The 13,998-nt window shown below is 42.8% G+C and overlaps 1 protein-coding gene across 2 annotated transcripts in view; it reads left to right on the top strand.

Annotated features, from left to right (window-relative positions):
• Nrep (neuronal regeneration related protein) overlaps positions 1 to 5,099 on the top strand; it is a 25,489-nt gene extending 20,390 nt beyond the window's left edge. For both annotated transcript variants that reach the window (XM_021214491.2, XM_021214490.2), the window contains 2 exons: positions 1,490 to 1,567; positions 3,244 to 5,099. In XM_021214491.2, coding sequence (XP_021070150.1) covers positions 1,490 to 1,567; positions 3,244 to 3,369 — 204 coding nt within the window. In that variant the 3' untranslated portion in view covers positions 3,370 to 5,099. The remainder of the gene's footprint in view (positions 1 to 1,489; positions 1,568 to 3,243) is intronic.
• Positions 5,100 to 13,998: the final 8,899 nt, after the last annotated feature.

The following is a 13,998-nucleotide window of genomic DNA, read 5'->3' as shown; positions in this document are numbered from 1 at the left end:
ATAGGGAACTTTCGGGATAGCATTTGAAATGTAAATAAAGAAAATAATAAATAAATCAATTAATTTAAAAAAAAAGCTCGAAGTGGGAGGAGATACTTTGCTTTAGGGAATAATTGAAGACCAGCAGCACACTGGAAGGAAGAGTTTAGATCAAGGAATGTAATTTGAGTTGTAGTCCTGACCAGAGAAGTGTCGCTTTGGGCAAATCATCCTGACCTTTCTGAGTTTTACTTCTCTCTTCTGTGTAATTAAAATATTCCTATTCATAGGCCACCTGTCAAAATAGATTAAGTAGTGTATGCAGTGACTCAGTGAGCTGTGATGTGCTCTGAGCATTACTGATGGACCAGCCAACACACTAGGTTATCCCAAGGAGCGAGCACGAGAGCCACCCGTGCTTCCTGATTCAGCGTCAAACAAAATATTAGCCACGAATTCAACAATTAGTGCTTCCAAGGCTGAAAGTGACGCGAGAGTCTATGTGTTAATCTGTTAATGACAGGCGCGTCTTATTGTTCCTGTCTAGGAGGTTTCTTTCAAAACTCAGATCTGGAAGGAGTCTCATCTTCCCCCCCCCTGGATCAAATGTGAATTAGCTCTGACAGATGGCTGTTGGATTCTATTTCTAAATTTTTAAAAAGGAAGATTTCACAGTTTTCCACTCTAAATTCTTTCAGTAATTTAACAGTCCCTGTGCCAAGATCTCTCTTACAGCTGACCTAAATCTGTGGTTTGTAGTTTTAGGCCTCCCCTCCCCATCTTGCTTTCTGGAAATAGAGAACAGCTGGTCCACCACCTTATGCTAATAACCCTTTGTATATTTAAAGAAGACTTACTCAGCTTGCCTCCCTCCTTCAACCTCCTCCCACCCCTCAGAATCCATCAGCTCTTATTATCTGAATCATTCATTGCCCAGCTGCTCAGCGCCCTGCCCCTCTCTCAGATACCGGCTGCTCTGGGGAGCAGTGTGAGGGAGGGGCTGCGTGGAGCTGGGGAGGATAGAAGACATCTCCGCCCTCCTCCTTTGCTCTGGGTCGGTGGTTCCGTAACCTTCCTAACAGTGTTGATGACTACCTTAAGCACTGACGTCATCACCATGAGGTTTGCAAGGGCACTCATGGAATGCACGATGCTTTCGAAGCTCTCCATGGTGACTTAGTGTACCCTGCCAGACATGTCATTAAGCTGCCAATTTGCCAGCTAAAGATAACATTGATTGATATCTCTGATCTGTTGGAGCCCATCTTGGAAGAGTGAAGTCGAAGCTGAAGTCCTCCTGGGTGCAGGGCATGTTTGGAGAAAGTCTGATGAGTTTCCTGGTACTCTAAGCAGGAGGTGGGGGTCGGGGGGGGGGCATGAGGAGGAGAGCTCGGAGACCTGAGAGTTAAGAATTAGAGAATTGAGAACTGAGCTTTGAAAGGTGAGGCTCTATGGCTTCAGGGTGGATCGTGTGTGGGATTTGAATGTGTGTGCTTTTGTGTCTCCACAGGTTCACTGCCCAGAACTCTTGGCCTGGGTCAGCCAGGAACCATTTCCATACAAGGGAATGGAGGGAGGGCTTACTAAGGTGAGAACCTGAGCTGCCGTTTGTGAAGACCGTTTTCAAGTTTGAAGGATAAACACACACAAGGAAGAAAATCGGGCTTATTTTCAGTTTCATCTCAACATTCATTGTATATATCCCATAATAATCCACAAATATGAAACTATGCTGACATTGGAAATCATGTATACCTATAATCCCAGCACCCCCAAAAACCTGAGGCAGGAGGACTATTGAAAATATGAGGCTAGCCTGGACTGCATAGTAAGATCCTATCTCAAAACAGCAAGCAAACCACTTACATAGCCAGAAATCAGTCAACCTTCCTGTTACCTTCTTTTTGCTACATGGATTCAGATGCAAATGTTCATTTAGGCATCATTGAATGTATCAAGTGTATGTTTTACAGATCTTAAATTTGATTCAATCTTGGTCAGGCAAATTTAAATTCAAATATCAGTGATAAACCCAAAAACGAAACCAGGAAGGAAGGTTAAGAGTGGGAGGTAAGGTCTTGGAAGTATGAAGTGATGGCTGTCTGTAGTACCTGCTCATCAGAGACAACCCACAAAACAAAATGGGAAATCATCACAAACTGTTAGGTTGTCTTTCTTCTGGTTATTATAGACCTGGGAAACATTCTATATCAAAATGGTTTTGGTGTGACATCTTGTTGGGCCAAAATTCTCTGTCTTGGGGAATTTTTTTAAAAATTAGTACTGTTCTTAAAACAAACAAAAGCCAAGATAACTCACCAGTTTTCCTGTAGACACTTTGAAGAACAAGGTATCAACTGGACCTTAAGAAGGTTGATTGTGCTTCTTAGCACTGACCTGCTGGCTTCACAATAAAGACAGAATCCATTGAGATTTAGCAGTTTCATGGAGCTGGAGAGGTAGCTCTGTGGTTTAGGGCTCTGATTCTCTCCCAGAGGATAAGGGTTTGATTCCCAGTACTCACACAATGGCTTACGAATGTCTGTTACTGTGTAACCCTTTACCACCAACTCACCCCTCCTCCTCCTCCTCCTCCTCCTCATCATCATCATCATCATCATTATTATTATTATTACTACTATTACTACTATTATTTATTGTTACATTATTACTTTGATGGCTCTAGAGACAGAATGAATGCTAGGCACATATTCTGCCCTGGGCTACATGCCTCACCCCTTACAATTATTTATACACATACATGTGTATTTTTGTCCCTAGATATTTTCTTCTGGGCTAAACTAGGGCATCATTCTCCTGAGGCAACTGAGAGTGAGAAGAAACAGTGTAGTTAATTCATACCTCAGTCAGGCCTCCCCACAGCCCTCCTCCACACTGGCAATATCAAGCAGGTGGGCAAGTCCAGATGAGGTTCCTCAGTGAGGTGTGAGGGCAGAGGGCCTTCCCTGCATTTCTTGCCTGCACTATAGCATGCTCCATGGCGGACATGGTAAGAGGGGCAGGCCTTCAGCCATCTTGTTATATCTTCTCTAAATATGAAGTAGTCTTTTAAACATAATATACTTGTTCTTTTTCCAGAAGGAAACTGTTTGCACAATAGAAAAAGTTCCAGGTCCAAAAAAAAAAAAAAAAAAAAAGTAGAAAAGCAAAATCCCTTAAAGATGGTTTTAAAAGTGTGACTAAGTATATGTTTGTGTGTGTGTGTGTGTGTGTGTGTGCCTTTCTGTTTGTCTTCTCCTGCAGGGAAGACTTCCCGTGCCTAAGGAAGTGAACCGCAAGAAGATGGAGGAGACTGGCGCTGCCTCGCTGACTCCGCCGGGCAGCCGTGAACTCACCTCTCCAGCTATCAGTTACCTCCACCCTTTTTAATCGTCCACCTCCATTTGTATTGCATATATGGTGTATGGGGTTTTGATGAGGTCTTGGTATCATATATGGGATTTTTTTTTTTTTTCTGTGTAAATCATCAACTCTAAGAAGAAACTATGGGACTCTAAGCCTGGCTTTAGAGAATTTACAGTGGACAAATAGGTTTCATCAAACCAGTTTTTAATCATTCTGACTCAAGTGAAAACGCTCAGAATTTCACACTGTGAATCCACGTTTACAACCCCTACAGGTGGGCCTTCAGGCCTGGTTCGCTACAACAATGTCTTCCACAACTCAAAACTCCTACTGCGCTCAGATGACCGGTCCGTTCCTGCCTTTCATCACACAGCTCCCAACTGCTTCTTGCAGAGGCTGAGAGTCCCCCCCACGTTTTTTTTTTTTTTTCCTTTCTTCATTTAGATGTAACAAACCTAGTAGTTTATGTTCATCGATTGTCTGTATATCTATATTTTACCCATGTACTCTTTTGATGTATAGAAGTAGTTTGAAACTCATTGTTTCCTTGTGGTAAGTGACTGAGACGCTGCCACAGGGCCTGAGACACTGATGAATGGTGCTATTTTGGACTTTCAACATGCTCCTTGGCGAGGTAGCTCTGGTGGAGTTGTTTTCTATTTCCATGTTCTAAAGAAGGTGTTGGTACTTTGTTTCCTGGAATGTTCTTCTCTAGACTGGACTGACTTGTTTTCCTTGTGTCTTGAGTGTGGCTTTCTTCTTCAGTGTTGTAGGTTGAGTGGATGCTACCAAGAAGTGTGAGAGGCTGTCCTCTCGTGACTGGCCCTGGCGGATGTGCAGTCACGGTAGCGGGAGCAATCACAAAACTGTAATTGACCTACCAGATCTCTTCCTTTCTGCAGCCTCACCTGCCTGACTTAGAAAAAGAAAAGCAATAATTTTTTTCCAGGCATTCTGAGGTTATCTCTTTGGATTCTTTTTGTTTGACTAGATATTGGGGGAGGGGGATAAAAGTCCACTCTTTTAATAAGTGCCATGTGGGGAAAAAAAAATCCAAAGTGCTGGCATTTGAGTAGGAATTTGAAAATTATCCCTTTCCCAAAGTTGAAATTGGAAAAATATCTTTATAAAATAGTGATGATGAAGTTGATGATTATGACAGTGATGACGATGGTGGTGATGGTGGTGGTGGTGGTGGTGGTGGTGGTGATGATGATGATGATGATGATGATGATGATGATGAAAGGCAAAACACATTTTTGGGGCAGTTTTGATAAGCAAGGTGTAGATTTTACATTTTTGTCCTTGCTCCCAATGAAATGTATAAACAAAAATAAAATCTGACAATGCCATCTCCTCACAGAATGTTGTGTTAGCCAGACTGAAAGCCCACCTTAATTTTTATATAACGTCTTTAGCTCTTCCTTTGACAGGGCAGGCCTTGTTCTGAACTGTTTGCGCTTCTGACTGTTAAACACCAATGATGCACGCACTGTCCCTCTTCGTTCTTTCTCTCGCTTCCCCTCTGGCTTGAGTTTCTTGTGCATTCTCGCTACCCCACCTCTGTTAGGGTAGATATATCAGCTCTGTAAATAAAGCAAGGAAACAGTATTGTGCATTTGTGGCATTATGTAGAATTGCAGTGTGCGCTGCCGAAAATGCAGGCTTTTGTAACGTGGTCCTCTCATAAGTACCCAATGTATTTTAGCTATTTTAGTAGGATTTGTTCAATAAATATGCAAGCTATAAGGTAACTGTGCTTTGGCTCATCATTGTAGGGTCGGTCGGTCTTTTTAACACCTCTGTCAATTCATACTATGTTTCGTGTTCCCAGGACCCCTCAGGTCAGGCAGGACAAGTGTCAGAAGGGAGAAGCAGATTTGCCTTTTGAAAATTTCCTCTCCTGAGGGCTTTATGATATTAAGGGAGAGGTAGGGGCTCATTAAGATGGTGTTAGCAGCATTGCCCTGGTCACAAAGGAGAAGTAAGTGCAAATTCTCCCCTTCTAGACATTTCCCCTCTCGTTAGGGCATTCCCACACACCTCAAGACGCAGGTTCTCACACTCCCTTACCAGCAAGACCCACTCTGGGAAGGGTTGGCACCTCCACACGGACAAAAGACTCACATTTTTAAGAGGATACAATTCTGAGATAGACATTTAAGCCATTAGTGTGCAGGCATGCAGTCACCCAGACCCCTGTGGGTGATGAGTTGCCATCATCCAAGCCTTTTGGAAGTCTCAAGTGACTCTGAAAACTGGAAATTGGGGACCCATGCTCCATGCATTGCTGTAGATAGGATCTACGGTTGGCACATGCAAGGTGAGCTACTCTCTAACTGAATTTCATGGTCAAACCCCCTTTGATATATTCTTTAGGAAGGGCAGATGTATGGGGACATCTCAGTTCTGAACAGAGACCTATGACTAGAGGATCTGAGGTGCTCAGCCAACAGCCCCGGGCGTGGGTGTGGCTCTCCAGCTTTGGCCTCAGCATTGAATGTTTGACTGACATCTTGGCTGTTGAGAAACTCCTGCTGCTTTCCTCATTCAGCCGTCTGTGGGACTGAAACATCACGTTGATTTATGCAAGAGTTCCAAAATCAACTGGTGGGGTATAGACACTGAGATACCTCACCAGAGGGTAAAGAACATAATTCTGAAATGAAAGCCAGAGAGAGAGAGAGAGAGAGAGAGGAGAACAGAGAATCTTACCATCCCCACTCTGAGAGCGTGTCCTCCTCAGTATGGGGGACAGAGGATGCTTTCTGGAAGATCCTCGTTCCTAATTGTGCATGTTACGAGGTATCACATAAATTGGGAGGATGTTGAGTTTAATTTGAAATTAATGCACATTCCAGATGAGATACTGGCACCTGTATACATACCCAGAGATTAATGCCTCTGCACACATGGGAAGGTCTCCTATTATTTTATTATCTTTTTACTTATAAGGAATCCTAATTTTCCTCACTTAACAACCTCCCTTTGCCTGGAGGGGCATCACAGCTACGGGGGATACAATCTGCTTGGAGGGGCATCACAGATATGTGGGATACACTCGGCTTGGAGGGGCATCATGAATATGGGGGATATACTCTGCTTTATTGCCTTACTAAATTAAGACTATGAAAAAAAGATCATGAGATGGGACAATAGGTGGCATTTCTCTGTTATTTTATTTCCATCCATCTTAATTACCAATTGCTTCTAAAGAGATTGAAACTGTGTTTTGCATATTGAAACCATATTTTTTTCTTATCCCACAGGTTCTATGGGTCAGAAATTCTGGAGTAGTGCAGCTGGTGGCTATTATATGCCTTTGCAGCCAAGATGTCAAACAGGCCTAGAGTCATCTGATATTCTTGCTGGGTTTGGAAAGCCATGCCCACGTCCTTGGCTGTTGGCTGGGAACCTCAGTCCCCTCTATTCAGGTCTCTCTGCAGAACTGAGATGTCCCCATAACTCCTGCCTTCCTAAAGAATATATCAAGAGAGGCTTGGGAATATAATTCAATTGGTAGAGTAGCTTGCCTCAAATCCACCAAACCTTGGGTTTTATCTACGACGTGGTGTGTGTGTGTGTGCGTGCGTGTGTGTGTGTGTGTGTGTGTGTGTGTGTGTGTGTGTAAAGATCTAGGAACAAGCCCAGGTACGTATGATCTAGTCTCAAACCTCACCGTTGTGCTGGAATGGTGGCTCACACCTATAATCACAGAAACGAAGGAGTCTAAGGCTGAAGGGTTGCCGCCAGTTTGAGGCCAGCACAGTTTGCATAGTGAGTTCTAGGCCATCCTTGTCTATAGTGTGAGACCAGAAAAGAACAAGAAGAAAGCCAGAAAGCAAGATAGCCAACAAACAAAAACCCCCAAACTAACCGCTATCGTATTCTGTTCAGGTAAACCAGACACCAAATGTAGCCTTATGACGTACTCTACAAGGTAGAAAAGCAAATTTTTGTTCCTTGAAGTGGGGGAAACTAAAGAATTTGGAGACACGATTTTGAAATTATATAACAGTCTCTATTTAGTAAAAGAACTCTGGGTTTATTGTAGGCTAAGGGATAAATTATAAGAAAAACTGAAACCTGGAATAGCAGATACGTCTTTTAAGTGAACATTCCTGGAGTCCCACAGAGCATGGCTCTGAAGAAGGTTCTAGAACAAACCCAGTACATCAGGGCTTCCACTTACTAACCAAAGTGCTCTTAACTCCGCAAGCAACAGTTATCGGCAGTTGTAAAAACAGAGGTTGGGATACATGATATTTACAGTTCTGAGAAAAATCGGTGGTGTTCCACAGGGGTCACTGAGGACGGCTCATTCAGTTTCCATAAAGGTGAAAATGATGGGTGATTGACCCTGAACTCCTATAAACTCACGGGAATCATGCCAGGAGCAGCCATGGGCCCGTTAATGGTTAATACCTGCTGTGGCAGAGTTGAGCGTTTGAAGGCTGGATGAATCTGAAGTCTAATTAGAGACAAACGGGAGCCCCAGTTTTTGATTAAAGACTTTGTTCTCTCACCAGAAACAAAAAAGTATTACCATATTGTCTTGGGGTACAGATGGGCAACCAACAACTAAGGACCAGATAGACCCTATTGACCTCTTTAGTTTGTTTACAGTATGTTTTTAAGAATGTTGATTAGTTACCAGTGCTTTCAAAGATGGAGGTACTACTCCACATGAATGTCTAGGTGGGAAAATGGAAGCTGTACACTAGGAGAGTGGAGTTAAACAGCAGACTCTGTCTTCAGCTGAGGGGTGCCTCCTCCCTCCTATGACCCTTACCACCTCTGTTCTTGCTCCCTGCTTCATTCAGGAAAGGTGGTTTGCACTGCTAATCCTGTGGGTAAAGGGAGTAGCCAGGAACCTGTTTTACTAACAAAGGGCCAGGCACCTTACCAAAGCTTTGTGTTTGACAGTGGAACTACTTGCAGTCCGCACTAACTTAAGGCTGGAAACAAGCTCCTCTATGCTAATCCCACAGCCTGCCTGCTGGACCATCTGTGTCTCCCCAGCCCTCTTTGGAAATGTTCAGTAATCCCCCTCCAAGCACTGAAATCCTATGACTTAAGGAGGGAAAAGGTGGTGGATTGGTTTGGGTGAGGCTGTGTATGAGCAGAAGAGATTCATGAAGTTCAAACTGGGGTATGTGGCAGCTTCTCATGGAGACTTCTGGCTGGCTTTAAGGTAATTTGTTTTAAACTCTTCTGTATTCTTTTCCTAAAAATTGATCTACAGAAAATGACTCTGGACTCATAATAAACTAAAAAACAAACAAACAAACAAAAAAAAAAAACAAAAACAAAAAACCCAAACCACTATTTATTTTTAAAGAGAAAGGTTTCATCCGTCTCAGGTCTTAATACGACACATGGCCCTTAACATGACACCCAACCCCAGATGAAGCAAACAGAAGGTTTCTTCTCATTAGTCGTGAACAGAGGCGCCGGCCTTTCCTTCTCCTGTTCCTGTTAAAGATGATTGCAGTGTTAATGAGCAAGAAATTGGGTCTTTGGGCTCTTAGGGATTTTCAGATTTTAGAAGTATGGAAAGTGGAAATGAAGTGAATAGGAACAATATTTACCTCAGACTTCTACCTCTCTCCCCACACCCCCTACCCCCGGAGTGATTCTGATTGCCTTGCTTTCCGGGGAGATTGTGGGGAGAGTGCAGCTCATTTTCTACTGTTCATGGATAGAGAGTAATGCATAGGATAGATTTTGAATACTTGACTAGGAAGAAAAGTAACAAGAAACAGGTAGGATATCACAGACTGGCCCTGCTGGGTTTTGTTCATTAGTTTATAAACTCACTTATGCATGCATTCTGGGACCAGACCTTGCTCGGTTGCCTAGGCTGACCTTGAACTCCTGGGCTCAAGCAATAACCCTGCCTCAGCTTCCCAAGTGGTTGGAACTGCAGTAGGATGCCACCAGGTCTCTTTTGCTGACAATTTTAAATGGAATTACAATGCTTTCTGGAGATATCAAGTGGATAAATCCAAAGATAAAGACACTTTCATGAGGACTCTTTCAGACTTGATGCATGGTGTTTGAAAAAGTTGTCAAAACCATTGCCCAAATTATGACATGAAATGTGTATTCAATTATAATCATTTCTCCTCACATATTATCATATGCAGTGTTTAATATCTCTTCATAATTGGGAAAAAAAAAAACTACTGTGCTGTGAGACCGATTAGCAGCCTGAAAGAACATTTTCATTCTTCTTGGTATTCTTGAGTTTGACATGAGTTCTTCCATGATTACTCTTCAAAACCAGTCGACAACATTCAAGAGCTGCATACATGTGTGCTGGAGAAGTTACCTGCCTTGTGTGCTAGTTACCTTCATGCTATTAAGACCGAGTCCTGACAAGCAAAGACTTGAGGGATGACGTATTCTGGCTCCTGGTTTGAGAAGTTGCAGTCTATCATAGTGAAGAAGGCATGTTGGAGCCCATGATGACAGGAGCACATGGTCGGGAGCAAAAAGCCCGGGTCCAGCTCTAACCTGTAAACCCAGGACACAACCTCTGCTAGCCAGGACCCATGTCTAGCAGGCTTAATGACCTTTGAAATCGAGCCTTTGAAGGACATTGCGTATTTAAATCATAACACGTTTGTCTTTGTTAGGGTTTTGCTCTGATAAAACACCATGACCAAATGTAACTCAGGAAGAAAAGGGTTTATTTCACTTAACATTTTCTGGTATCCTCTTATCACTGAGGGAAGTCAGGGCAGGAAGTGAGAGTGGAAGCTGAAAGGAGGAAGCAATTCAGAGGGATGCTGTCCATGGCTTGCTCAGCCAGCCCAGGGGTGGTACCTCCTTCAGTGAACTCCTTCCTCTCCTCAATCATCAATCAAGAAAATGTCCCACAGGCTTGTCTACAGGCCAATCTGGTGCTGAAATTTTTCCAGTTGAGGTTTCCTCTTCCTGAATGAGGCTAGTGTGTGTCAAGTTGACATAAACTTGCCGTGTGGGCACAATTTTGCTGTATGTCAGAGCATGATGATCGTCTTGCTCTGTAACGCATTTAAATATGCAACAGCTCTATCTGCATCACCTTGATTTGTATTTTTAGTGATCAGTTTTACAATGTTTTGTAGAATAAAAATAGCTATTTGAGTAGAAAAATAAAGCCAACTTTTCTCTGACAGAACTTGCACCTTAGCCATTTGACAGTGAATGTTGCCCCCATTGATGAGCATTTTCGAAAGACATTTTCCACAATCGAGTAAAATCTACAGCTCTAAAGTAGAAAAAATACACTTAAAGCAAAAATTAAGATGGAAGTATTTCATCAGAAACCACTGTTTTGTCAAATGTTTAATCAGTTTTAGAAAAAAAAAACACGTCTTTTTATTCCTGCCATTTCTAAAGAGATAGTTTTTTTTTTTTTTAAAGGTGGTCCTAAATGGGAATGTTAGAGCATAATTAAGAATCATTTGAGAAGTCAGAGTGAATGTCTCTTGGTGTGCTTCCCAGAAACCGGGAAAGTAAATTATTCAAAATAACTGGAGAATAAGGCTCTGCTACAGTGCATTACCTTAAAAATGCAGAAGAACATTACCAACTTGTTAGGTGACAGAAAAGCAAAAGTATTTTTGATTACAGATTATTACATGAATTTTGCCACATGGCATCAGAAATTCAAAGAACTGAATTTTGATGCTGTAGTAAAATGTGTGTGTGTGTGTGTGTGTGTGTGTGTGTGTGTGTTTTACATGCACATACAAAAGAAATAGAATTTATGTTGATCTGTTTCATGAGAGCAATAAATAATTCCTCATTGGCAGACACATGAATTAATGACTAAAGTTCACCATTTCATTAATCCTTGCACTGGGGTGTGATTTTGCATTTGTTCTTACTAAGTGGAAGGTGGTCATATTTTCATTTGTAGTGCACTGCTCCTAAAAATTATTCTCTTTGCAAAGATTTCTTTTAATACTTAGATATTTCTGGTCAAAGGAAATTGAAGTGAAAGTTTAGGTGCATTTTAATTGCAGGTGAGTGCAATAGGGTGTTAAAAAAGTGTTTTTGATCAAAATAGTACAACATTAAGATAAAGGTCTTGGATAAAAATAAAAAAATTAGTTCACAAGGGGAGAAAATGTTCAATTCTGAAAGATAGAGAAGTATTTGTTTCTGAAAACAGAATGATGTTATCTTACCCAATACCATGCTGTTTTGATTCCATTGTACACATTCGTGCAAGGAATTACAACAGTCATTTAAAAACAGAAGCAATTATAATGTTCTTTAAATTATAGCATTTGAAAATATGTAAACTTAACCATCCCATTAAAAATTGCACAGAGTACCTTCTTCAAATTTCTATATCATGGATATTTGGGGCTGGGTGAGATAGCTCGGTGGATCTCCACAGCAGCTCCCAAGGCAGTGTGAGGACTGAAATCCAGATCCCCAGCACCCAAGTAATGCCACACGCTATTCTGTGATCTCCAAGAGCCAACAGCATGATGGGAGAGAAGGAGAGCCCCAGAGCCTTGTGAGCCAGCTAGCCTGACATACACAGCTGTGAGCAAATGAATGTCCCCAAACAAGGTGGAAGATGCGACCTGGCACTCAAAGTTGTTTCCTGACCTCCGCATGCATTCCATGACACATTGGTGCCCTTCCCCCAAGCCCTCACATGCATATGGATACTGTACATGTACCATACATACATGTAAAGAGAGCAAAATATTTTGAAAACTTTTGGCTATACAACAATCTAAGCTCTGTGTTATTTCGTTTGCTGTTTTATTATTTTTAGAGGGCATCTCACTGTCTGTCTGACTACGTAGCTCCGACTGGCCTAGAACTTATTATGTAGACCAGGCTGGCCTCAAGTAGAGATTAGACTACTTGTGCCTTCTGAGTGCTGGAAGTAATGGCATGTACTACCACACCCAGTCTAGTGCCTCGAGGAATTTATTCTTGGCTAGAAATACTTGGTAGCTAGTCATTGAGTTTGAACATCCCTCCCTGCCCCCAAAGCCTGATCTGCTGCTGTGGCACTATCAACAGCAGTGCAAGGGGAAAGACACCAAGGGGACCTGGGACCAGTGCTCTTTTGATGAAGAAAGGAAAATGATATCCAGAATACTCATTAGTGCGTAACTGTGGCCACCTGGGTGAGGCAGTAAGGCACGTGGAGTGGTGGTGGACCTCAGTGGGGTGCATTATCTTCAATTGTAAATCTACTGTTCTGAGGTGAGCCTAATAGACATATACAATAAAGGGAAAACTAAGCCTCCTTTCTGGCCCAGATTCGCAAGCTGCTTTCTGCACTGACTTCTTTAGGAGTTCTGGGGACTGAGGAATAAAGATTGGAACCTAATTAATACTCCGTTTCATTTCTCCCGTAGACTTTTCCTCCTTCTGCCATGAGGATGATCATTCCTCCAGACCTCTGGAGTATACTAGAGATGTAATAAAGACGTTAGAAGAAAACATGACTGTACCCAGTGAGAAGATGATAACAAGCTCTAGAGAGGGCTGCCTGTGCTTAGCTCTTTCAGTCAGACCCACTTGGCTGGGTGTGAAAGCCTTGCAGAAAGAGAATTTTAGGAGTGTGTTCATTTGCTGAGTCCTTCGAGTTGAGCAGCTTTAATAATTAGTTGGGGGTCTCTCTGAGCCCAAGGCTCCTATTAATTCTCTTCAACACTTTAGCCCAAGATGAGCTCAGAGGCCACACAGACAGGGCTATGTCCCTCCCATGCCTCTGCCTTTCCCATCTTGTTCCTCTTGCTTTTTTTTTTTCTTTCTATCTCCTCAGGGATGAAGAACCTCAGACCCTTTAACTAGTCTCTCTGTACCTGTTTCTTTTCCCCTGGGACTTTTAACATCCTTTTCAACTTCTTATATGAACCCTTGTCTGAGGACAACCCAGATTCTCTTTTTAAATGATGGCTGAAATCTGGAAGGAATCAATGGCGGGGCCATTAGGGTGAGCTCTATGGTATAACTAAACGGAAGGAGGGATGAGTGTCTGTGCCCTAAGAACCTGCTGTAGAGCCGGCCTTCATGTGTTCTTCTCCATCTTACGCCTTGGGCAAGCTCCAGCCAAATGTGCCCCTCACTCCTCATGACAGCCTATAAGGCAAGACAGTCACTTCTCTGATTGTCTCCTTCCCTGAACTTTGTTGAGAAGCTGCTGGCTATCCGGAAGAGGAGAAACACGGCAGAGATGTCCTCCGGCTTCCTCTGGGACGTCTGTCTCCCTGGCTCGTTCCTTGCAATTACATGGCTAGTTTCTGAAAAGCAGATGTTCCCTGGAGAGCTCAGGGCACTGCCTTCTAGGAGAAGGGTAACTGGTGTTCCTGCTCGTCGCTGACAGTTGCGATCTGCTTTGTCACATGGATAATGAGGGGGGTATTGTATGTGAGTTCTGGAGGAAGATTAGCTCAGAAGGACATTTTTAAAAAGTGGGGTGGCAGCAGCCCCCGGGAAGAGTGTGGAAAATAGCCGCTTGCTCATTGAATGTGTAGGACACTGTCACTGATATCATTGTGCATATGGCCCCTCCACAACACCATGAAGTCAGCAGCAGCGTGTCAGCTGAGAGATAAGTCACCCTGTGGAGCGAAGTGTCTGTGCTCAAATGTCAGGGTTACTCTTTACCTTCTCCATGGTGAC

This window comes from Mus pahari, chromosome 15 (assembly GCF_900095145.1).
Source record: "Mus pahari chromosome 15, PAHARI_EIJ_v1.1, whole genome shotgun sequence".
Classification (NCBI taxonomy): Eukaryota; Metazoa; Chordata; class Mammalia; order Rodentia; family Muridae; genus Mus; species Mus pahari.
The sequence above is the reverse complement of the archived record's forward strand: the minus strand, read 5'-3'. Positions and strand labels throughout refer to the sequence as shown.